The sequence below is a fragment of the Balaenoptera borealis genome (genome assembly GCF_965194805.1).
Source record: "Balaenoptera borealis genome assembly, chromosome: 17".
Classification (NCBI taxonomy): Eukaryota; Metazoa; Chordata; class Mammalia; order Artiodactyla; family Balaenopteridae; genus Balaenoptera; species Balaenoptera borealis.
The window spans coordinates 14,275,395-14,301,213 of NC_138876.1; the positions used below are offsets into that span (position 1 = coordinate 14,275,395).

General features: G+C 49.4%; 1 protein-coding gene across 1 annotated transcript; it reads right to left on the bottom strand.

Moving 5' to 3' along the window:
- Positions 1 to 13,203: 13,203 nt before the first annotated feature.
- TRIB1 (tribbles pseudokinase 1) lies at positions 13,204 to 21,687 on the bottom strand. The gene is made up of 3 exons (XM_082363099.1): positions 20,412 to 21,687; positions 18,084 to 18,376; positions 13,204 to 15,559 (listed from the first exon to the last, which is right to left on the bottom strand). Exons 1-3 carry the CDS (start codon positions 20,769 to 20,771, stop codon positions 15,094 to 15,096), a joined length of 1,119 nt encoding a protein of 372 aa, XP_082219225.1. The 5' UTR covers positions 20,772 to 21,687; the 3' UTR covers positions 13,204 to 15,093.
- Between the last annotated feature and the right edge of the window lie 4,132 nt (positions 21,688 to 25,819).

Below are 25,819 nucleotides of genomic sequence, written 5' to 3' on the forward strand. Positions count from 1 at the left end.
TTTCATGCCACACTGCTCTTCATCGTGGTCTGAGCACATGTCGCAGCTCATCCATCTCCGACTGAGCGCCCGCTGCATAAGAGGCCAGGCCTGCATCTGGGCAAGTCCCCTCTCCCTGCCACCACCCCCACCTCCCCAACCCTCATACAGACTGCTGCCATCCATGCTCCCCGGGGTAAGGACAGCAACCTCCCAACCCCTCTCCAACCTACGATCTTGCTTCCTCTCGGGCATCCCCTTCTACCAGAGTCACCTGCCTGAACACAGGTTGCTGACATCACTCCCCTACCTCAAAGCCTCCCAGAGGTCACCAAGGTCACAGGGCAAAGGCTGGACTCCCCAGCCTGGCATGTGAACTCTCTGGGAGCCAGCCCCAGCCTACCTTTTCAATCTGACCCTCCGTCCTGCTGCCCCTGCAAATATGATACTCCTGGCTGACTTCACTTCCCCCTGCAGAGCCTGGGTTTAATATCTGCTCTATCATCTACCAGCTGTGTGACCACCGGCAAGTTATTTAACCTTTCTGACCTACCGTAAAATAAAGATAATAATAGTATCTACCTCCTAGGACTGATGTAAGGATTTAATGAGTTTGGATTTGCAAAGCATGACAGGTCTTGGCACAGAATAATGCTGGGTGTGCTGTTATTATTCCTACCACTGTTCTCTCCCTCCAGGGTCTTCTTCCCCAGCCCCACATCTGCAGAGTACAGGCCTCTGTCTTTCAAGACCCCTCTGACATGCCACCTCCTCCACAAATGCTACCCAGACCCCCCAGAGCCCCATGGTACTGTCTGCATTACCTCAATATCATAGTTATTTCTGTTCACCCTTCACCAGACATCAAGGGCCTGTAGTTAGACACTGAGGCTCCTTCCCCTTTGTGATCCCCACAGGCCCCAGAGGAGTTCTTGGTACATAGTGTGGCACCATGATTAGTGAAAGTACACAGGCTCTGGGGTCTGACGGTCTTGAGTGCACACCCTGGCTCTGACACTACTAGCTGTGCAATCTTGGGTAAATTACTTAACCTCTCTGAGCTCCAATTTTCACCTTAGGAATGAGGATGACCATCTCGGTCTCATAGAGTTGCTATGGGAATAAATCCGATAACCTCTGGACACCCTGACATGGTGTCTGGCACAGAGGAGACCCTCAGCGAAGATTAGTTTCCTTTTTACCTTTAATCATGTGAATTCACATCTTCCACAGCTTGAGCGTAAGCACCTAGAGGGCAGGGATCATGCCTTCATCTTATAAGATGAAGGGAGAATTTGTGAGCTCGTACAAGATGCTCCCCAAATATTTGAGCATCAAACATCTGAGTGGTCCTGAGGGAGGTCAGCAATGCGGGGACTGGGGCAGGAGGCGGTGCAAGCAGGAGGACTGGAATGAATTTTTATTTGTCGCTAACTTTCCCCTAGGCAAAGCTTCTGCACCATACCTCCTTCTTTTTTTTTTAATAGATAATTTTAATAAGTCTATATTCATTTTTAAAATTGAGTCAATAATCAAAACCTTCCAAAAAAGACATCACCAGGCCTAGATGGTTTCACCAGCAAATTACACCAAATATTAAAGGGAAGAAAGGCTACAGATTCTCCATAATTTTTCCAGAAAATAAAAGCAGAGGAACACTTCCTAATTCATTATATGAGGCTAGTATCACCATAACATTAATCAGATCAGTTTGCTGGATCGTGCTGTTTAGAGTATCTGTGTTCATATGATTTTTTGCCGGCTTGATCTATCAGTGACAGAGAGATGCTAATGACTCCAACTGTATTGGTCCATTTGTCCATTTCTCTTAAATTTCTCAATATTTTCCTCGCTTCCTTCTTAAAGTGGAATGAGTTACGCAGCTCCCAGGGCCTTCCTGTCCCACAGTCACCTCCTGAGGCTGTGAGACACTGAGGCTCCAGAGACCAGCTGGACCCAGCAGAAGCTCCCTTCTGGCTGCAGGAGGGAGAAGGGAAGTCATCCCATCCAGGTTCCAGCTCTGTTTGACTTGCTGAGCATGGCCGTCCCCGTAGGCTGCATTCCGTGGCCTCACGCCAGCCTGGTGTGTAATACGCTCCAGCCACCCTCTCATTACCTAATGCCTTCCTAATCTGCAGTTTACGCAAGATGAGTGCAAATCTCTGAGAAACACTAAGAGAAACACCCGACCAGGCACTTCCCCAGCCGGCCTGCACCCTGCTTTGGGGCTGGCGGTTTCATCGTGGAGATGAAACCGCCAGATTCTGTTCGTTACCATGTGGGTCACTTGGTACGTGACTTGGAGCTCCACTTCTCACACGACGCTCCCCCCAGTCTGTACCTTCACCCTTTTCTCTGTCATCACTCACACTGGACTAAAAAGTCTATTCTGCATGGAATGGTGGGCAAAGCCTTATATCTTTCGGTAAAGCAGATCTTTCAACCAATGATGCTGAAACTATTGGCCGATCAATATGGAAGAAAAAAAAAAAAAAGCCTTGACCTTTAGTTCATATCATATATGAAAGTTCACTCAAAGTCTCAAGATGGATCATTGACCCAGATATAAAACCTAAAACAATAAAACTTTTACAAGAAAATAAATGTGGGATAGAATCTTTGTAACACTGAGCTAGGCAAAACTTTTCTTAGAAAGTACATGAACCATAAAAGAAAAAAGTGGTAAATTGGGCTTTAAAAAAACGTAAAACTTTACCTCCTCAAAAAGCATTCTTTAAGAACATGAAAAGACAAGTTATGTTCAGGGAGGAACTATGTATTTGCAAAACATGTATTGGATAAAGAACTTGCATCTGGAATATGAAAAGAATTCCTACAGCTCAATAAGAAAACAAACATCCCAACTGAATAATAGGCAAAATACTTGAGCAGATAGTTCACCAAAGAAGAGAGGGCAAATAAGCACTGGAAAAGATGCCAGACCTCACTAGACATTAGGGAAGTGAAATTTAGAGCCACAGCAAGCTACCACTGCACATCTACTAGGATGGCTAAAATATTAATTAATTGATTAATTAACTAATTAACTGACAATACAAAATCTTGGTGAAGATGTGGAGCAACTGGAACACTCCTACATTGCTGATGGGGATGCAAAATAGTACGGCCACTCTGAAAAGCAATTCAGTGATTTCTCAGCAAGTCAAACATATGAGCCAGCAATTTCACTTCTAGGTATTCACCCAAGAGAAATGAAAACATACATTCACACAAAGACATGTACATGAATGTTGATGGCAACTTTACTCATAATAAGCCCAAACTGGAAACAACCCAGGTGTCCTTCAATTGGTGAAGGGGTAAACAATAGGTTTCCATCCACACAATGGAATACTACTTAGCAATAAAAAAGAACGAACTAGGATACATACAACAGCATAGAGAAATCTCAGAAGCATTTTGCCAAGTGAAAGAAGGTAGACATAAAAGTTTATATCTGTATGATTCCAAATCTCTAGAGACAGAAATCAGGTTAATGATTGCTAGGGGCTATGGATAAACAAGGAGAGTGACTACAAAAGGCACAGGCGAACTTTTGTGGTGACAGAAATGTTTGAAATCTTGATTGTGGTGGGACTCATACAGGTGGAAGCATTTGTCAAGTCTCATCCACGTGTACATTAGACAAGGGTCAATTTTACTGTAGGGAAATTATACCTCAATGAATCTGACTTTTAAATAACAGAAAGTGGAATAAAATAAAATGCAAATCTGATGGAACCTGTCCTCATCATGAAGATAAAATGGCACCAGTAATTGTAACAGTCAATGTGCAGCAGGCACTATCCTAAGAAATTTACACCCATCGTTTCATTTAAGCCTCAGACAATCCTTGCAGGTCCTCAAACACAGCAAGCACTTTCCTGTCTCAGGCCCTTTGCACTTGCTGTTCCCTTTATCTGGAATGTTCTTCCACTAGATGACTCCATCTTCCACATTCCTTGGGTCTCTATTCAAAGTCACCTGCTCAGAAGAGACCTTCTGTCCCCATTCTATCTAGAATAGTCCCTCAACCTATCACTCTGTATCCCTTACCTAGTTTTACTTTCTTCCCAGATCTTAGTACTACCCGCCATTACATTGCACATGTTTTGTTTCTATCTCTCCATAAGAATGTCATTTTTTCATTCGCTCCTTCTTCCATTCCAACACCCACTGCGTGCCTACCCTGCGGTATGTGTGGGCAGAGCAAAACTCCCCAAGGCAGAAAGTTCCCACAAGGCCGAGATAGTGTTGATAGGTCCTGTCTCCCTCCCAGCACCCACTCTGGTAACCTGGGAGGGGTCTCTGCAAGGGCCTCGCCTGTTTAAGAGTCACAGAAGTTGCAGCGTGAAAAGATCACTGGTCTTGGAGTTAAGACACCTCTACACCAGCCTGGGAGACCCTGAGCCAGGCACGTCACCTAACAAGGTCTCAACTTCCCCACTTGTAAAATGATTAGAAGCGTGTTCTTTGGATGTTAGCATGAATAGGAATCCCCTAAGAAATTGATTTAAAATGCATGTCCTTTCCCAAGAAAATGAGATTCAGCAGATCATTGGTGGAGTCAGGAAATCAGCACTCTTAACCCTCACCCAGGGCAATCTGACAGTCTAGGGACCAAATGTTGGATATTGATAGTTTCAAATAATTTTTGGGCTGCAAAAGTCTTCCTCCAAATATCATTTTATGTAGAAACCATATATCCAGCACATAAATCGGAGAAGCTCTGGGCGGGCGAAAGGAACAGAATGATGCTGACTCCTTCTTAAGTGTTTCTCGCTCACACTCCCACCAACTCACCATGCGGTGACCCCAGGCACCCCAGCGTTCCTTGGAACACAGCTTGAAAACCACACACTAGAGCTCTCTGATTCAATCATTGCACAGATATTCACGAGCATCCACCACTCTAGTCATTCTTCCAGGTACTAGGTATCCAACAACAAGAAGAGATAAGTCCCTGCTCTGACACATTTCACATTTTATGGAGATGGCCTGCATGCTTGCCATGTGCCAGACACTGTTCTAAGGGCTATTCGTGTATTAACTCATTCAACTCTCACCACATCCCTACCAGGCAACTACTACCGTTAGCCCCATTTTACAGAAGAGGAAACGGAGGCCTAGGGAGATTAAATAAGTTGCCCAAGGTCACACACTAGAAAGTGGCAGAGTCAGGATTTGAACCCAGAGATTTTAGCTCTGGCCAACATGTCCTTCTGAAATCCTGCCCAGTTCTCAGAACCTCTGCTCTATGAGCACAGGAGATATGTGTGAGCCCACCTGAGGCATGTAGGTGCCTCTGCCTGCTTCACTAAGTGTGGGTTCAAACAGAACCCATTAGCACCCAGGCCCTGTGGGGTTAAGACTCCAAGACTGGGCTCCAGGTGAAACCGGGCCCCACATGACTTCCAGTTGACGCAAGTGGCCTTCTCTACCTGCAGGGACGCTGAAAGTCTCATCTCTGGGGTGTGGAAGAATGTTCTCTTTGGCCCGGGTGCTGAGTTTATTCTGGTCACCATTGCACCGCTTGGCCAGCTCTTGGGAAGATGACGGGGTCCAGCAGCTCTGCTGGTGTTCCCAACTTGACAGGGTGACATTGATGCATCTGCAACCAGAACGTCAGCACCAAATTAGGAAGCAGCATGGGGACACAGCCAAGTGAATGCTGAGTAAGAGTAGAGAGCACACGGACTGGCAAACTCTTCCAACAGGAGGCTGGGGAGGGAGCTTAGAGGTCATTTACACACAGACCACTCATTCTGCCAACTGGGAAACCAAGGTCTTATTTCAGCTGTGTTCTCAGGCTCTTGCCGTTGCCTCTGAGGTTGAGAAAGGTGATGGGACTGGAGGCAGGCAGACAAGTCCATATCCCAGTCCTGTCTTTAGTGAGCTCTGTGACCTTGAGCACTTAACATCTGAGTCTCCGTTCCCCATCTGTACAAAGGAGATGATAATATCCCTCAGAGATGCTGTGCGGATTGCAAGAGATAATTCATTCAACACACCCAATGCCCAGCAGCTACTCAGTAATATTAGTTCCTCGCCACTCCCCTCTCCTGGATTTACCCAAAATATACCCATTTTCAGGAATGACCTCACCTTAACTGAGTCTTAACAGGTCTCTGTTTGAAAATGGGTGGCAATCTCATGTTACCCTAATTGGTCAACAACATCAGCTTCAGCCAGGAGCTGGTTGAAAATGCAGAGTCTCCGGCCCCACCCAGCCCTGATGAAAGAATCTGCATGTTAACAAGATCCCCAACCCTACTCATGAGAAGCACCACTAAGTATATTTTTTTAATGAGTTGACTTACTGCTTTTGACCATCATTGACCCCAGTTGTTGGTAGCCAACATTTGTTGAGACTTTGATACATGGCAGGCATGTGGGAAATGTTTTACGGGCATGATCTTATCTAAACTGCACAATCTCCGGAAGTGAGAATGCTCACTAACCCCACCCATTTCACAGATAAGACAACCGAAGCTGAGGTGGATGAGTTCCCTCCGCGGGTGAGTTCTAGAGCCACACTTCAAACCCTGGGCCTCTGCAACTCCATGCTCCTCACTTTGCCACCCTGCTGGCTAGAACTAAGCTACCTCTGCCTCTGCAGAAACTGGGCATGGGTTAATTTTTTTAATCCCTGTTCTCCTGTGGGATCCCAGTGAGTCCTCTTGGGTATCTGTGAAATGGCAGTTTCAAGTCCCCCCGGGCTCCCAAGGTGGGTTTTTGAGACCCTGGAGGAGCCGGCCAGCTGGACAAAGTCAGAGAAGCCAGACTGCTCTCTGCTCACTTGAACTGACTAAGGCCAAGGTCAACAGGCCCCCCGGGGAAGCAGGTAGTGGGAAGGCTAATGCTCTGGGCACCGCCCTGCTCCCTGAGACTGGCCCTCCCATCTAAGCTGCCCCCTAGAACAGTCAACACTTTGACCTGGCAAGCCTGCAAGCCAGAAGGAAAAGAACAGTTATGACAAAGGAGAGAGGAGGACGTGTAATAATGACAATGGGAACACTAATCTCTGACCGAAATCCCAGGCCAGGCCCTTTGTGTGTTTTATCACCAATCCTGCCTGCAGCCCTGCAGCTCTGCAAAACACTTATTTTTATGTACCCATTTTACGGATGAGGAAATGATGGGTCAGAAAGATTTTGCAACTTGCTGAAGGTCACAGAGCAAGTAAAGAGGGAGGCTGGGATCCAAATCCAGGTCCGTCTGACTTCCCAGCCTGGATTCTTTCTACTTTGAAGGGATTTGCCTGAATTTCAAGCCACCTACGAGGCACCTTGGCCTAGACACTGAACGGGTTTCCTTCATGTAACCCTCACCGCCACAGCCTTGGGGATAGGTGGCATTATTATTGCAACTGAGGCAGTGAGCAGTCACGTGACTTGTCTGGGTCGTACAGCTAATTAGCTATGGAGCTGGTATTTGCTACCAGGTCTCTCTCACCCTGAAGTTCAAGCTCTTTCCTCTTTGCTGCCAGCTCGGGGAAGTGTAAAGTGTTTTACCCCAAGAGAGCTCAGGGTCTACTGACATGATAGGACTTTAGTTGTGGGAATAAATATAAAAGATGAACATCTGCCAAAATGGGGGAGCAGGTCACTCACATGTTAAGAGCATATTCATTAGCGTGAGACTCCCTATGTTCAGATCCCATTTACTAGCTGTGTGACCTTGAGGAAGTTACTTACCCTCTCTGGGTTTACATGTAAATTTGTCCCTGTAAAATGGGACAAATAAGAGTGCCTTCCTCACAGCGTTGTTATAAGAATGAAATGAGGCCATGCCTGTAAAGTGCTCAGGCAGCGCTGGGCGGATACTGAGTACTCCGTACACGTGGGTTCCTATCATCACAGTTATTCTAATGATTCCCTTTCTGTGTTCATAACTGGCACAGGACATCCAGCAGTGTGTCGAAAGCATATTGAGTGTTCAGGGGCTGTCCGTGAAATGTCCTCCACAAATTCGCTTCCCCAGTGAAGAGTGAGAAAGATGCTCATCAGCAGGAACTTGGAAACCAACTCTAACTGCAGCTACTGAGAAAGAAACTTTCAGATACAAGACGAGCGTTGGCTGCGAATTGGCTGTTCTTTCCCCTCTCTCAGCCTTGGCTTCCCCATCCATAAAATGGGGGGAGTGTGGGTGAACCTGCCTCCCGGCTGCTGGCAGCTATGGCTCCACAGGGAGCGGGTGTGGTGGCTCTTCACCTCCCAAAGGCCTCCTCGCGTGTAACGGGGATGGGAAGTCCGTGTGGAGTGTGCTTGAACCCTGACCCCACGGGCCCTCGTATTCCAGCCTTCTACTGGGGATGCGCCTGCTGCCTTCTAGCTAACGAGGCATGGAGTTGAGGTCATGACTGAGCTGCACAGCCACGGGCCTGGCTCGCCGGGCTGTGCTGACCACGTGCGACGGCCAGGTGAGGAAACTGCTGGGGACACTCAGGGAGTCACTGTCTGAAAGGACAGACCTCAGAACCGATGTTTTCAAAATGCTGTGTCCTCCGTACAAAATTTTTCTGGCTCATTCCATGGAAGTGCCTGACATTGATCTCATTTGGGTCCAGACACATTCTAGAAGGTCACGCACAGCACACCAGCTGGCACCCAGGAAGCTGAGCTGCAGGGGGCGGGCACGGGGGTGGGAGCTTGCTCAAGAGTGTTCTGGCCGCTGTTTGGCTGTGGCTTCCCCGGTCCCAGCCTTGGTGCCCCCTCCTAAAATGGGGGAAGTGTGGACTAAATCGTGTTTTTTATAATAAACTTTTTATTTTGGAATAATGTTAGATTTACAGAGAAGTTGCAGAAATAGTACAGATAGTTGCCGAATATCCCTCACTCAGTTTCCCCCGATGATATCATTTTACGTTTCCGTGGTACATTTGTCCCAATTAAGAAAGCAACAGTGGCACATTATTACTAATTAAAATCCAGACTTTATTTGGATTTCACTCATTTTCTCTCTAACGTCCTTTTCCTGTTCCAGGATGCCACATTGCATTTAGGACTAAATCGTTTACAAAGTCTCCCAGTTCTAAAAACCAAGAGGCAGTAAGCCCTCATGGTTAAGGGCTCTGGATGAATGCTGTGCTGTGTGACTTTGGATAAATCCCCCACCCTCTCTGAACCTCAGTCTCTTTATCTATAAAAAGTGGGTGGAGGGCTTCCCTGGTGGCGCAGTGGTTGAGAGTCTGCCTGCTAATGCAGGGGACACGGGTTCGAGCCCTGGTCTGGGAAGATCCCACATGCCGCAGAGCAACTAGGCCCGTGAGCCACAACTACTGAGCCTGCGCGTCTGGAGCCTGTGCTCCGCAACAAGAGAGGCCGCGATAGTGAGAGGCCCGTGCACCGCGATGAAGAGTGGCCCCCGCTTGCTGCAGCTAGAGAAAGCCCTCGCACAGAAACGAAGACCCAACACAGCCAAAAAAAAAAATAAACAAATGTGGGGTTAAAAATAAATAAATAAATAAAATAAAATACAACTTAAAAAAAAAAGGGGGGGGGGATGATACCAGTACTGCTCTATAGGGGTGCTGTGAGGTAATCATTCATTAATTCACGTGAAGCACTTAGCACAGCTCTTAGTACACCATGAGCGCTCTGTTGATAAGTCTCAGCAAGTAGAAATCATAGACTAAAACAAGGAGTAACCCAGCATATGGTACACTTCCTGGCAAAAAATCTCCTAGCACAATGGCTGCTCCAAAAAGAAGATATCATGTTGCTGGTCTAGCACATCAAACCCAAGGTGTAAAGCACAGAACTGGAAAAGGCAAAGATCTGGAGTCAAACAGGCCCAGGTTAGAGTCCCATCCACCCGCTGCATGAACTTGGACACACTGTTCAGCCTCTAGGTCTCGGCATCCATATCTGCTAAATGGGAACAAATCATTCACTTCACAGGGTTGCTGAGAAGATAAAATGAGACGCGTGCTGTAAAGCATCTAGCAGGATTGAGGTGTGATATTTGTGAAAGGGACCATCTTTCTCTTTTCCTACCTCTTCTAGGAACCGTAAGTCATTGACTGCTACTGGGATCTTTAAAGAATCCACTGAAATCTCATATGGGCAGTTCCCAGGGGTTGGTAGTGAGATCCTACTCCTCTTTTTTTTTTTTTTGGAGGGGAGCCAAAGTCATATTGAAAAGCCAGTTCCATAATCTTCATTGCTACAATGCCTTTTCTCATCCAGAATGAAATTTTCATTCTAATTTCACGCTGCCTGTGCCTAGTTTTAAAAGGAAGCATAAAGCTATTCTGATGGTCCCTCTGACGAAGATTACTGTAGGGCCCGTTTTCACAGAATCACAGAATCAGTCTGTTTTCACAGAATAGCAGCTGAAGAGGCCGAAGAAGTCAAAGAGTATCACTCCTGTTTAAAGATGAGCAAATGAGAACCAGAGAGGCAGATCTGCTTGTTCAAGGTCAAATAGTGGAAGGGCTTCAGAGCTAGGAAGAGACCCCAGTCACAAGATTCCTGCTTCTGTGCTCTCGGCTCTCTGACTTGGAGGCCCATTAGGCTCTGAGCTGCTGGAGGACATCCCTCCATTTATCCATCCACACACGCACCCACCCACTCATCCATCCACGTATCCATTCACCCAACCACCCATCCTTCCACTCATCCACTCACCCACCCACTCATCCACCCACGTTGGCATTGGACACCTTCTTATGATAGGCACTGAGCTGAGTGCTGGGAGTCAAGGGTGACAAAGACGGTCACAAGTCCCCGACTTCATGGAGCTTTCTATTCACTGAGCTAGGACTGAGTCTTGGTCATCTGTTTCCCAAGGGTCTACCACAGTGCCTGGCACATGGTAGGTGACCAACAGTAAATGTTTTTTGAATAATGGATCTCTCATCTTCAGTAATGCTCCCACCTTTATAACTGACGTACTGAATTGTTGTGAAGATGTTGAGGGGACTAAAATCTCAGTATCTGTATTTGTCTTGAACCATCTTCTCCAGTCGTCATTCTTACCAGACGAATTTAAACAGCCGTGTGCAGACATAGCCACAACATTAGACAAGGAGTAAAAGACCTGAGTTTATGTCCCAGTCCTGAGCTGCTTACTTCTAAGTAGCTTCTGAAAGACATTCGAGCCTGTTTTCTCATCTATCAAATGGAGCAAATAATATTTGACTTGCCTATTTCACTTGGCTGCTGTGAATATAAAAGGAGAGAGAGAAGGAGAGGGAGAAGGAAAAGGGGAGAAAAAGAGTGAAAACTTCTAGAAAGTACAACATGAGTAAACAGTCATTGAGATGTTACTTGAATGATTTATGTTGAGGGTACAAGAGAAAATAAAAGTGATCAGCTTTTTAACCAGTGCTCTGTACACTCTCCTTCCAACCTTCTATGATGTAACTGGTTGTGATTGCCCCAGATTTGTTCCAACCTTGGAAGAGATTAAATTTATGGATCTGTGGCATCACGTGTCGTCCCAGCCAATCCTGACCCACATTTCTCTCCACTTCGTTCATGCAACGACAGTACAAAAAGGTGCTGTAACCTTAATTGCTTGCAAAGTATTTTGAAATCCTTAGATTAAAAAGCTCTGTGAAGTACAAAGTATTAGACTTCTGTGTGCCCAAGGAGTTGTGCTGAGCCTCGCCTGGGTTCGTCAGGGCAGGGAGAAATTGCAGTGTATGTTCTGAGGACCCAGGAACTTTGGGGTTTAAGGGTCTTCTTCATGGAATGGCCCTAGATCCACTCCCAGCTTCCTAGTGTCTAAGCTACTCAGGCATCTGACCGTTCTTTGTGTTGCTTCGTGCTTTTTCCATTTCTTAAGTTCCTGGGTCACGAGGCCTGAGTTGCACTTACTTTGGTGTCATAGGTCTCTTTCCTGAGTGATCTCAGCCTAAGTCCTAGAAAAGGGCAATTGTGTCATCTGTAATTTCTGTATGCCTTTTCGTTTAAGCCCAGAGTGATGACTTAATCTTCATTCTAACTTTTACCATTAGAACTTAGAGTTAAAATTCTGTCCCATGCTGGTAACCCTTGGAGGAGGTGTCAGATAGGGACTGAAACGGGTAGGAGGGGGCTCCTGGGGTCCTGGCAGTGTTTTGCTTCCTTGCCCTGACTGTAGGTTAGGCCAGTTTGTTTGTTTTGTGAAAATTCAGAGCCACACACTTCTACGTGCATTTTCCTATATATTTGTTACACTTACAATGCAAAGATTTTTTAAAAAATCACTCTGGATGCTAACTGACTTCATATAGAATAAATTCTGATGTGATAGTGAAGCTATACACCTAATCAAATCAAAATCCTTTCTTTCTCTGCCTTTGCAATTCAAAATAATGTTGCTTTCAGTTTTCCTTCCTTTAGTTCCATTTTCACACTTACAGGAAAAAGGGAAAAAAAGGAAGAGCCTCAATTAGCCATTTTTTTTTTTAAAGTACATTTTTTTTTAATTAATTAATTAATTTATATTTATTTTTGACTGTGTTGGATCTTCACTTCTGTGTGAGGGCTTTCTCTAGTTGTGGCAAGTGGGGGCCACTCTTCATCGCGGTGCGCGGGCCTCTCACTATCGCGGCCTCTCTTGTTGCGGAGCACAGGCTCCAGACGCGCAGGCTCAGTAGTTGTGGCTCACGGGCCTAGTTGCTCCACGGCATGTGGGATCTTCCCAGACCAGGGCTCGAACCCATGTCCCCTGCATTGGCAGGCGGATTCTCAACCACTGCGCCACCAGGGAAGCCCAATTAGCCATTTTAATTAAGTCTAATGGGGGAGGTAAGGGGGGAGGTTGGTTCTCAACAGAAGTCCTGTGATGCCTCCAAGGGATGTATGTGGACCTCTGAAATTACAACAAAATTCTGTTGGATACACATGTACATTTTTCTGAGAAGTGTCCACAATTTTCATCAAATTCTCAAGGGTCCCTGAACTAAAAAGGACCATAAGTCAGAGGGACTCTTACAACTCAAGACTTTTTTATGTATGCTCCTCTTGAAATGTTTCTCGACTCTAAATTCAACCCATAGCCCTCACCAACCTGATTCACCAAATTGGTTTCACCCATCAAAATGAATTTGCCCACTTCAATGGAAAAAGTGAATGGGCTCAGCTGTCAAAGGTCATACATAATAATCATCATCTGTTTACTTCTCCATCTCCTCCTCGAGATTCCAGGCCCTGATGCCAGAGACCTTTGCACCCTCAGCATGAAATTGCACTAGGCAATGGCGGATTGGACTCCAAAGAAAGTCACTGCACCTATTTACGAAACCAGATTTATTAAAATTTCTCTACAAGTCAGAAACAGCCGTCTCACATATATACACATGTACAGGAAGGATCTAGTGTTTCGAAGCCCCAGCCAGCCCAGAGTCCTTAGCCGGGTCATGTATCACAGATACAACATTCAAGCAACCACGAGAGCGTTAGTGGGACAGAGGCTTCTGTCCTCCCTCTTCTCCAAGTCCCATGATTCTGTCAAGGTAATATTGCCAATGATCATTCACATTTCACGTGGTCTTAGACACGCAGGTTATTCAGACAGACACAGACAACAGAACAAGCGTCAGAGCCAAAACAACAACAACAAAAATCGGACATATGTATAAAAGGTACACTATATGTACAAAGTACACAGTACGTGAGGTATACACGGTATTCTCACAATGCATGTTAGTAGTTTGCCTAGGCGTAGCCCTTAAAAGTGACTGCCTGTTTTTGTGCCATTTCTCAAAATACAGTATGTTTGGTTTACCCGTTTAATCACCTGATTTCAGCACTGTCTGAGACATTTACTGATATTTCATCTGTACTTGTTTTTTTAATGCAAGTTGCAGTTTCTTTGTTAAGCTCTATCTTTTGTAGGTAGTGAGTTCCCATCTCTGGAAGCATTCAAACAGAGGTTGCAGACCCACCTGTGAAAGAAGCTGTGTGGTGGGGGGGCGGATTTCTGCATTGGGAGGTGGCAGAGAAACAAAAGAAGTTGGACCAGATGACTTTTAACGTCCCTTTCAAGTTTAAAGATTTGGGGCTTGCTATTTCATCCCAGATACTGATGATACAGATGTATTCATAAACCACACCACATCTGAAATATTAACCACCTGTCATGCAAAACTGCAGACCATACCCATGGGGGTGGTTAAAGTATAATTCTGGAAGTTAGTCTGAGAACCATCTAAGACTACCCAAAATTCACTTTCTCTGAAGCAAAAAGATGTTTAACATTTGCTCTTGGGAGAGGGAGTGGAGAGCCTTCTTATCTTCTCCTCCTAGACAAAATGCTCCACCCTGAGATGGTCTTGGGGAAAAAAGTAAAGGATAAATGCTAACATATTTGAGGGGAACCAGGAAAGCTAATGGTTTCCAAGCGCTCAAATCCTTGTTAAAAGTCTCCAGTCTCTCTGTCTGAGCTCAGAGTTCTAAAATAGCCAGGAGTTTGAATCTTTTATGATACTTTTCCACAGTTAGCTGGTAAGTGCTTTTATAGTGAAGGGGTGGGAGAGCGCATTTCAAGGTCAGAAAGAAGGCATTAGTGCAAATGAGGTCTTGGCAGGGAATGGAGGAGAAATTCTGGGTTCATGGTTCAGGCAGGCTCCTAGGCCCTGGAAACAGTCTGCTCCGAAAAGATGAAGAAAGGGTGAGTGTTAAACCAAACCAGAAAAAAACAGCTTTCCGATCAGAGAAGCTAGGGTAGCAAAAGTCTGGCTACCAAAGACAAGTTCGAAGATGGCAGGTTTATTGGCCCAAATTATTTGTCACCCTGTTAAAAATATGGTTATCGCCCAAAATGCCATTGTGCGATTCATTTCCTCTCCCTTTAGAATGTTCATTTCACTTGATCACATGCTGTAGGATATCCATACTCCTTGCCACCTATAAAAGATGCGGGACCCCCAAATCTGACAGAGGGACAGTTGGCGAAGGTTCGTTAAGGGAAACAACTCTGCAGGGCAGGCAATCAGAGTGTACGCTGCTCTCCTCCACAGTCACTCATCAGGACAGATACGAAAGAGGGCGCCATGTTGAATCCAGCAGCGACAGTCTTTATGCCATCACGTGTCTGGCTGGCCAGACGCCGAAAGGCCTGTCCATCTTTAGAAATGGAAATGCCATGTGTGAGAATTATGAGGTTTCTGAGGTTTGGGGATTAGCAGAAGAAGGAACTGATGTCACTGTCCTCCCGGTACTCTGGAACAATCTGGTCGGAAGTTCCTATTTCTGAGTCGACGTACCCAGGTTCCAAGACAGACTCGAACCAGGGATGGAGTAAGATCTCTGGAGCAGTGAGTCTTTCTGAAGGCTCCCGTCTCAGGAGGCTGCGAATGAGGCACCTGGCTTTGGGGGAAATGTGGTCAGGAATGCAGAACTGTCCACGTCGGATTTTGGAGAAAAGGGCACTGGGGTCTGAGTCATGGAAGGGGTAGCGTCCCACCAAAAGGGTGTAGAGCATCACCCCGAGGCTCCAAACGTCCGCCGCCTTTCCGGAGTAGGTCCCTGTGGTGTTGAGGATCTCGGGGCTCACGTAGGCTGGGCAGCCGTGTTTGTCTGACAAAGCATCATCTTCTCCCTTAATTATGTGTGTATCTTCTAGACTTTCCAGTCTGAGCTGGGTTCTATAGGAGAGAGGAAACAAGCCATTACTTCCAGATCAGCTACTATGAAAAACAAGGCGTTCCCAATAATAGCGCCCACAAGTACTCATCGCAAAGGCCTGAGGAATGCTAGTTACCCCTTCATCCAGTTAGCAGTGCCTTGCATCACCCAGGAGGACTCAGGATTTCACAAACCAATACAAATTGCAATAAACATTAGCAAAGTATTGAGAGAGAGCCTGGGGTGGAGGGTATGATGCAAAGCCCCAAATACTATTCATTATGCTACAGCTTATAAGACATATCCTAATAGGGGTTACACAATTTACAGAGTTCACATTGCAGCAGTGGGAGCCTGTCTCAGGGGAATGCTGACATTTCTCCAAAAGCTATCAGGGGAGAGCAGTTTATACTACTGCTTCAGGGAGACCCTGGGCATCCTACAAGCCGATCTTATCTCTTATCATGCCACTGACTGCCAGGGCTACTTGGACCCATTGCTTGGCATTACAGAACACGGAGCCCAAGGTCACTGTTACTGCGCACAGGTTGTTAGCACTCCTGCTCACATCGATATATACACACAGAGGGAATTCTGTCCACCTGAGCCCAAGCCATGATGGTCATGATGGGAAAAGTACAAGGAATGTTAATTACATTTACTGGGATGTTTAATTGCAAAGAATGCTTAGCCTGGACAGAGAGGACAAAGAAAAGCAGCTGGTGGATTTGAAAGATGCAGGAGCCCTAAAACACCCACGTATGTGTGCACATGCACATACAAACACACACACACACACCCCCTAGGATGGCACATCAACACCTGAGCTCATTTACTCAGGTAAGGGTTTATCTGTTCAGGTAACAACTAAGGTTTAAAACATCTTTAGTTAAGGCTCTCTGATGAAGCTGCAGGTGCCTCCTTGTTCAGATCCAGCCACTCAAGCCTCTTGGCTCCCCCAAAGCCCAGAGCCATGTGGGGAGTCTCCAATATCTGGTGGCCACTTATGCTCTTCCCAGCTTCTCAGAAATAGCCCTGTTTCAGTAAGTCACTCATTGCGAAGTTAGACGCAAACATTTGGTACAGGCTACTGGGTCAATTCCTTTTCCTCTCAAAGGTCTAGTTTCTTTTTGGTTTTTTTTTCTTCTTCTTCCTGCCTTCCTGTTCCCTGGAGTGTAGTATACATGTGCTAACTTCAGTATGTCCTCAGCCTGACCTCCCCCCCCACCCCCCCACCCCCCGCCCGTCGTTATGTAAAATACCCATTGGTTCTGTAAACGGAAAATATGACTCAACCCACACTGTCTGCCACTGATTGGCTGCTGTAGTACTAAAACCCTGCACCTGTGCTGGTTACACGAATAGCGTCAGCTTGCCATTGCTTAACCCTCGGGTTGCCAAACTCCACGCACATGACATTGGCCTGTGCAATGGCAGATTTCAACAGTAAGCAAGGAGGTGTGTAAGGTGTGTTTCAGAAAATACATCACCATATCAAAGGAGTGTGTTCCAGGAATTGGAAACTTCTTCACTGTCAACACTTTGCTTTTCTTTGCTAATCAGTATGATCCAATGACTCTTGCAAGGTCAGACACAAAGCCATGCTTTCTGGCAACTCAACCCTGTACTTTTTCATAGGATCTGAAGTTAAGGGTAAAAAAAGCACAGGTGGGGTGAGCCCTGCATGAATACCTACAACAAAGTAACACACACCCACCTGTGCAATTCTACAATGGTACTGCTTTTAATCTTTCCACAAGGGATGTGGCCCACCTCTTAAAATCAGGTAAGGTTTATCTCCTGTGGCTTCCTGAATTCTCAACTGAAACCTCAACTCTGAATCTTAATGTCACATTATTGTCTTATCGAGCTCATCTTGTTCTTTATGAAGTAAGCCATGATCTATATTTAGCAACCAATTCTAGCCAGCTTCCATTTCTCATTCAACTGTGGCTATCTTCTGAAGATGTATCCAAACAAGATGTGTAAACAGTCACCGGAGAATGGGGAGAAAATACTGGGGGCCAAGCCTGACACATAATAGGAGTGTGGTGTGAAGGAAAGGGATAGGTTTCTGCAAATACGACAGTCTGACCCGCTCTGTGATACTTACTAGGTACAATAAATAAATAAATAAACGGGAAAAAAAAACAAGGAAAAAACCCCACTCGGTGTAAACAAGGATTTGAAGACATCCTCTAGGAATGGATGTTGTGAAGGGCAGACTGACATTTGTACCCCAGAAGAAATGACCTTTCTGACAACGATGGGGAATAAACCTGATCCTGGGGTGGAAGTGGGGAGGGCATCGTGTCCTCACGTGACATCCCATAGATGCACCAAGGTGTCCTCAGGCCACATCCACAAGGGTGCAGGATAACCAACTTTGGCCTCGGCTCCTCTGGAGAGAGGATTTCTAAAGACTAACTCTGGGACAACTGAGCCCTTGGTGTTGTTTTGAACCAACACCCTGCACCTAACTGCTCGACCTGCACCCTCGTTTTGGTGTCAAAAGGCACAGGAGGGGCTGTGGAGGCCGCTCACCTCTCCTCCGTGGAGAAGACAAATTTCCTAAGCTTTAGGTCCCCCAGCACGATGGCTGACTGGTGGCAGTGGGCAACGGCAGAGACGATCTGCTTGAAGAGCCGGGCAGCCTCCTCTTCCCGCAGCCTCTTCCGGCTGCGCACGTAGGAGTGCATGTCCCCAAAGTCCCTCTCAAAGAAGACATAGGCTTTGGTTTCCCCAAGGATCACTTCCACAATGCCAGTGATGTTCCTGTGTGAGGGCAGCTGGATGTAAGGCCGGATTCTGTCCTGGTAGTGTTTAATGGGAAACACCTGCAGAGAGAAGGGGACTCACTTAGGAGGCTAGAAAAGCAGAGGCCGCTTCCCAGATCCTGGGCTGGGCTGCAGTTCTCAATCTTTGGGCTTTGGATGAAAGTAAGGCTCCGTTCATTTACCCCAACCTCCTGCAACCCCTGTTAGTTCTGCAACCCCACCTTATGCAGCCTGGGCTACTCCTAACACCCAAAAGCAGTAGCATCTAGGGCTAGCAAGTCTCCAAAGAGCGACCACATGGATGGTTTGAAAGAAGTCTTCTATGTATGGCCTTCCGGCTCCAGAGAGCTAAGCTCCTAAGTCCCCACCCTCTGTGGCCCTTTCTCGTTGGCAGGTAATGCTGTGCAAAGTGGCTGATAGAGGTCCCCCTGGGATCTCCAGGAGCAGCCCCTGGAAATGCATGACCTCCTGCAGACCAGAGAGAGCACAGGACATGGTGACTCTGCAGCCTCCAAGTGGAAGAACATACAGCTGGAGACCGTACAGCTCTGTCATTACTCAGAAGGAACAGATGACTCCAAGAGCAAGACTGTCAACACAGCCCTAAGCAACCTGCCTAGGCTGACTCAGGTATAAGCAGTCTTGAGTTAAAATTCCCACAGGAGGGATACGGGATCCTCTCCGGGGGGGGGGGGGGGGGAGTTCATTTGTTTATTTATCCCCCCCCCCCACCAACTCCCATCCCCACTGTCACTCAGGACACGGGTAGCATCTTCTCTAAGAAGCTGGCTGGTCTCTTTAAGGGCCTTTTGTTTAGTCCGGTTACTCATATCCTAGACTCAACTGGAAACGGTGACACACGGGCTGTCACCATCTGGATTCAGCTATTATCTGCTCGGAGGAACTGGAAGGGGTTGCACAATGACCAGACCCACCCCACCTCTGACGCTGGGTTGCTCTGGCACCAGCTCGAAAAACCTTTCCGCTGCCCCCCTCCTCCCACCCCAGCCCACATTCACACTCTCGGAGCTCTGCTCCCCAGCCACCCCGAAGAAAAGATTTTTTTCCCCCCTTTAAACTGGGCTTGATCACACATGTGAAGTTTCGTTCGGGTCGGACAGTAGGTGGCAGCAGCGAGCCCAGGGAAGGGAAGCTCGGGGGGTCAGGTGAGTTGCGGAAAACCAAAGAGCGACTTAAACTGAGGGGTGACCCTATCTTTCGGGTGAAAACGAGCAGCCCGGAGGGTTCTCAGGGATGTCTGAGGCCCGGGTGTCCAGCTCGCAAAGGGTGCATGGCCTGTGGGAATGTTCTGCGTCTATGGGCGCTGGAGGAGAGCGCGGAGGATCCTGTTTCCACGAGTTGTATCCCCTCCTGGATGGAGCCCCTTATGTTCAAAGGAAAATCGCGGGCCGGAAAAGCAAGACATGAATGGAAGCGAGGGTTCCTAGTCGGTGTGGGCTTTCCAACATTTCTATTCCGGCCAAATCCCCCCGCCCTCGCTGGAAGACCCTCTCAGACTACTCTCTGGGGAGGACAGGGTTCCGGTTCCAGCGCGGGTTCCAGCCGGAATCCCCAAGACCGGAGCCCAACACGGACTTCCCGCCCCCTTACCACCCACGGCTGAGCCTCGCAGCCCCAGCAAGAGAGTTGCCAGCTGCTCCAAGCTCCAAGGAGGCACCCACAGCAGGGCGCCCTTCCAGAACGAGGGGCGGGGGAAGCGAGGAGAATGGGAAAAGGGGAATGGCATGGCCCTGGAATCCATTTCAATTCCACAACTTATGTGGAACGCCTCGCACTATAAACTAGGCGCTAAGGAAATAATATAGATGTAAAGCGACTGAGCACCACACTTCCTCTCGACCGCCAAGCCCCCACTATACCACTCCATCCGAACCCCTCAATCCCCAATAGGGTGACCCTGGTCAAATGCTGCCTTACCGGGCTCAAACCCCCTTATCCGCCTTGCCCCAAGCCCAAGCCCTGATGGCACCTTCGGCCCCTGGGCGACGGCGGGCGAGACCCCAAACACCTTTGCCTGCCACCGTGTCCCCTCACCCCGCGACCCCCGCCAGGTCCCGGCCCCCTGAGTGCCTACCTTGCAGCGCAGCTCGCGGCCGGTGTGGAGGCACAGCGCCCGGGACACATGCTCGCGCTCGGCCAGGGGCAGCAGCAGGTAGTCGGCGATGCGGCTGGGCCCCGGCGCGCTCCCGGAGCCGCCGCCAGCCCCCGGAGCGGCGGGCGGAGGCTGCGGGCTGCAGGGAGAGCCGGGAGGGCTGAGGTAGTCCGGGGGGCTAGAGCACTCGGAGAGACGTGGGCACTTGGCCGCCACGGCCGCCGCGTCGTCCGCGTCCAGCAGGCGTTTGGCTGGGGCGCCCCGGCCGACCGGGAGCAGCAAGGCCGGAGCGCGGGGCTGCGAGACACCGCTCATGGCAGAGCGCACGGGACCGACCCGCATCCCGTCCCCGGCCGGGGCGGCCCCGGCTTTGTACGTCCTCGAATCGGCGCGGGAAGGCGCAGTGGGGTCGGCGCCGGCGCCGCGACTTACTCCAGCCCGCGGGATGGAGGTTGCAGACGGAGCTTGGTTCTGCCCCCACGGGGGGCAAAGCTGGAGCCGCTCCCGGGCGCTCGCGGTACACGCGAGGACCACGGTGGCCGCGCGTCCGGGGCAAGGAGGTCGGTTCGGGTCCCCGGATCCCCGTAGGTACCGGCTCGGGGCGCCTCGCTATTGTAGAGGCTGCCGACAGTCGGGGAAGCAGAGGCGGCGGCGGCCTCCGAGGTCCGGAGCAGCGAGAACAGGATTCCGCAGGCTCGGCGGAGCCACGGAGCAAATGCACTTCCCGAAGCAAGCAGTGTCGGAGCGAAAGCCGGACCAACTTTTCCGCGGCGCTCGGGATCCTACGCGCTCCGGGCTCCCGGCGTGAGTGTGCGCGAGACAGACGCGCTCGGAGAGGGTGACTGAGTGTGAGTGAGTGAGTGTGTGCGCCGCACCGATCCCGGCCAGTGCACTCCTCCTTCTCCTTTTCCTCCACCTCCTCCGCCTCCCGGTGACTCACGCTGTATACACATACACTCACAGGCCGGGCTGTGTAAACAGTTGGGAAGCCGGGTTGTGCAATGAGGTGGCTGCGACGACTCAGGCCCTGCCGCCGGGCGAGCAGTCACCGGAGCGGAGGGGAGGTGGAGCTGGGTCGGCGGAGGCGACGGGGGTGGCCCGACGGCTGGGGATGCTTCGGGCTGAGCGCGCTCCGGCGCAGGTGGCGTGTCCTGAGCCCGCTGGGGCGCGCGCACACGCCCCCCGGGATGGTCTAGGCGGGAGGAGGCGCGCGCCCTCCCGCAGGCCGCGGGCTCAGCGCGAGAAGCCGGAGGAGGGGGCGGAGGAAAAGTTCCCGTGACGTCAGGGTCCCGGGGAAGTGGGCGGGAGGGGAGGGGCCGTGGGGGGCGAAGCGACCGTTGATTGGTGCGCGCTCCCCATTCACACCGAGCACAATGGACTGCGGGCGCGCGCACCAGGGCTCTCAGCACCCGCCGCTCGCTGCAGCCGCGGGGTGACACCTTTTGCCCCGGGGATCCCCCCAATGCCCCGCGCCTTGGGACCTCCGGTTGGAGCCGTGGGCGTCGCCGAGGCCCGGCGGTAGTCGGAGGAAGGGAGGAGAGAGAAGGTGATGAATTCCAGAATCACTCATTCACCCCCACGCGGTGGTTCCGGGGAAGACCTGCGCGTGGTAGTGGATGTGGCTTTTTTTTTTTCCTTTTCCCGCCCCCTCCCAGCTCTAATCCCCAGCGTCTGTTCGCTTCCACAAATAGAACCTTCTGTTGCATGAAATAAGAGCAAACACTGGGCCTTCTGCGCTGCCTCCACCTCCACGCCCCTCCCGCGCCTGCCGCCCGCCCCGATTGCACGGAAATAGCTCCTCCGGGCTCCCGGGCCGCCCCTTCGCGGTGACTCGCAGAAAGAGCTTCCTGAGCCGGGGCCGGTGGGAAACAAAGGATGTGGGGAGAGGGCGGAAGGGGCCCACGTGGCCGTCGCCGAATTCCTGCCCTCTCCCCAGACTCCACACGCGCAGCAGGGTCTAGGACGCCGGGGCCAGCCCGGTTCCGTGGTGGCCGGGTAGCGGAGTGTAAGTCATTCTGGCCACCGACAGAGGTGCTGCCTACACCCGGGCAACCCTGCCAGGGCGTGTGCATGCACTCGTGCAGCGTGATTTGGGTGAGCTCGAGATGTGTGTCAGACCCTGCACAAAGGTCCGTGAAAAAACAACCTAGAATCTGTCGGTTTTCTTACTTTCGAGAACCAGGTCAATTTGGAGTCCCTGGACACCCAACATAGATAACTGTTATCAGACAGTCCCTTCTGTACTTCTGCTAAATACTTCATTTTCTAAAACCAGGTCGAGCCCCAAGGATAAATCCTTTTCCATATCAAATCTCCATTCGTTCAACAAATACTAATGAAGCATCTGCTAAACTAGACGCTAGGGATGAGAAGATGAAAACTCGTAATAATAGCTAACATTAATTGAGGTCTGTAAGGTGCACTTTACACACACTGCAGTTTTACAGCCACCCAGTGGGGTTATTTTTTGCCATTTTTCACACAGAGGAAGCCTGCAAATATTAAGTTACTTGCTGTGGTCAAATAGCTACTGAATGCACTCAAGCTCTTCAGCATTTGTGGGAACTCAGGGCAGGTTACAATTTGTACAGAGAAAAGAGGAGTTAGGGAGGATTCCCCCCAGAAGGCATTTGACCTGGGGGGATGTGTGGGATTGTAAACGAGTTGCTGGGGGGGGGGAGGGTTGGGGGAGAGGGCAGGGATGTGGGGAAGGGTAGGGTCAGCTTAAAGAGGCCAGGGTGGCTGCAAGGCTGGAGCGGAGCTGAGCCTGCACGTGTCATTGGGGAAAATGTGAAAAGCTCCAATGCCTGCCTGCTGAGAAGGCTGCACTTAATCCCGTAACCAGGCGAGAGCCCACCAGAGGTTTTCCTTCTTTCAAGTTCATTTTGTGCTTTTTATTTAAGATCCATTGAGCTGCCAGCTGGGCATCAGCACTTGGATGGCAAACTCAGCATGGGCCACCAGCATCTTCCTCCAAGGTGTGCACCTCCCTCACTGCCTCTTCTGAGAGAAAGTCATCACCACCACCCATCCCCAGGGCCAGAATCTCTGGCAGTCATTTCCCCTTGAATCCACCCTTTTCCTATCCCCCACTCAGTTGTCACTGGGTCCATCCTAGACCTGCTAGCTCTCACAGCCACCCCCTGCCGTCCCCTCCTCAGCTTCCTGGAGCTGCCCCTTGCAGACTATTTCTCATGCTCCCTTGCCCACTGGCTTACAGCCCATTTTGCCCAGAGGGAGGCCCTGGAGGGAGATGGGAGGGTGCTGCTTTGGGCACTGGCTGCACCTCCTCTGTGGCCCAGGCCCCACTAGCCAGCCCCTCTGTGTAGCTGTTGCCATGTGCTGCCAGATCTCCCTACAGGAATGAAGGATTTATCCACCCATACCCACCCACCCTCCACCCCGGGGCTGCTAGGAGCGCCTTTTGGGAGTTTTGGAAACTGCCTCAACTGAGAAGGGCTACCTTGCCCCAAGTTCACACTCCCTTCCCAGGAGGTCCACATCCAATGACAGGTGATTGTGAAGTCCAGCCTCCTCGCCCGAACTTGAGCCAACTCTGAAGGGCAACCCAGCTTCAGCCCGCCCATTTAGGGTCAACTGAGTTCTTCCTTGAGATTGCCTCCAGCCCAGCTCTTCTCTCCACCCAGTCCTATTCCTTCCCTCCCCTTCCACAGGCACTCCCTGATAAACCTCCTGCATGCTAATCTCCATCTCGAGTTGGCTTCCTGGGGGACCCGACCAAGGCACCGCCTCCCTCTTCCTGGCCCTAGCTTGCTCTAGGCACTCTGGCTCCTGGGATCAAGTGACACAACTTTCATCCCTCCTGCCCTAGGGTGGAAGCAGCTTCACAATGTTGATAACCTCTGGGTGTTGTTTTGTTCTATGTTTGTTTCTGCTCTTCCAATACCTTCATAACTAGTTCCTCGCTTTAATTTTTTTCCACTGAACTTCCTGGCCTGGGTTCCATTTTCCTGACTGATACAAGCCCTGTACCTTTCCCATGTCAATCCACTCTTCTCTACTCTCATGATCTTAGTTCAGAACCTTCTCCTGGCTTTCTGCAGTAAGCTGCTAACTGGATCACTCATTCACCCTTTCAACACACAAGGGCACCTACTCTGCCAGTGCACCTACTAGGTGCTGGAGATATAATGGTGCACAAAACAAAATGTATCCTTGAGCTCTTTAATCCATTCCCCACTATCAGAGTACTTTTTCTAAAATTTAAATTTGATCACATCAGGCCCTGGCCTAAAAACCTGGCAGGGGCCCTCAGATGATAAAATCCAAACACCCTCTTTCCTGGCCCTACTTCCCATTCCAGTCTCACCTTTCTTGTCTCCTCGCTAGCAACATACCCATGCCAGCTCCTGGTAGGGCCCTAAACAGATCTTGCTAATTCATACCTCTGCATTTTTGCCTGTGCTCTTTCCTCCCGCTGGAATTCCCTCCCCTCCCACTGCCAAGCCGATGAACTCCTATTCATCCTTCAAAACCCCACACAGATTTCCCCTGCACAGCAGTCAAATTTAAATGTCCTGCCAAGTGCTGTTGAGTCCTCCATCTAGCTTTTTCTCATGGCACTGTCCACACAGCTGTGTTCCAGAGGGCAGAGGCCATTTCTTATTCAGCCGTGTGTCTCCAGTCCCCAGCCCAGTGTCTGTTATACAGGAGGGGCTTAGTAAGTGACAACCAAACAAATGTACTCAAGGGCAGAGGGTCACCCACAGGGATGGCCTGAGATGAGAGACAGGGATGGAGAACAGGCATTTGGGCCAAGACAGGGGACTGGAGAATAGGGCACAGATTTCAGAGTTGAATGTCTAGCCCTGGAAGGCAACAGGATATGGAAAAAGAAAGGGCTGAAGCTTTGGGGGCCTCCAGCCTGCATGCCTGGGAGGACAGACATGTACTCTTGACAGGTCCTGAGATCAAGTCAGCCAAGGGGACAAGTGAGCTAAAAATTTCCTGACTTCATTGCTGGGGCTTTCCCTGCTGGCAAAGTCTGGACTGAACTTCCATCAGACTTTTCAGATACTTACTTGAGGAAGTCAGTTACTCTTTATAGGCCTCAGTTGCCTCACCTGTGAAATGGGCATAACAAAGGCCTGTTTTTCCTCCCCTGCAAGATTCTTATGGGAACAAATAGCTATAAACTATTTGTCCTTATGAGTTATCTACCCATACACAAATATGATTATCAAATATGGGCATGCCTTGATTTTGAACTAAGTTCACTTAGTCAACAAATATTCATTATCGGCTTACCATATGCTGGAGTTGGAAAAGGCCTTTACCATGAAAATCCAAATTGACAAATACAAATATATAAGTAAATAGGATGTGAATTAGATAGTAATTCTTCCTGTGTTAAAAGGGTTCTTTGCTTT

What these genes read in the sequence shown, in the direction of transcription:
- TRIB1 (XM_082363099.1), bottom strand. Translation starts at nt 20,771, where the DNA reads ATGCGGGTCGGTCCCGTGCGCTCTGCCATGAGCGGTGTCTCGCAGCCC. An exon ending in GCCGCGAGCTGCGCTGCAAG is followed by an intron (nt 18,377 to 20,411) that starts GTAGGCACTCAG and finishes TTCTCTCTGCAG; the next exon opens with GTGTTTCCCATTAAACACTA. An exon ending in GTCTTCTCCACGGAGGAGAG is followed by an intron (nt 15,560 to 18,083) that starts GTGAGCGGCCTC and finishes TCTCTCCTATAG; the next exon opens with AACCCAGCTCAGACTGGAAA.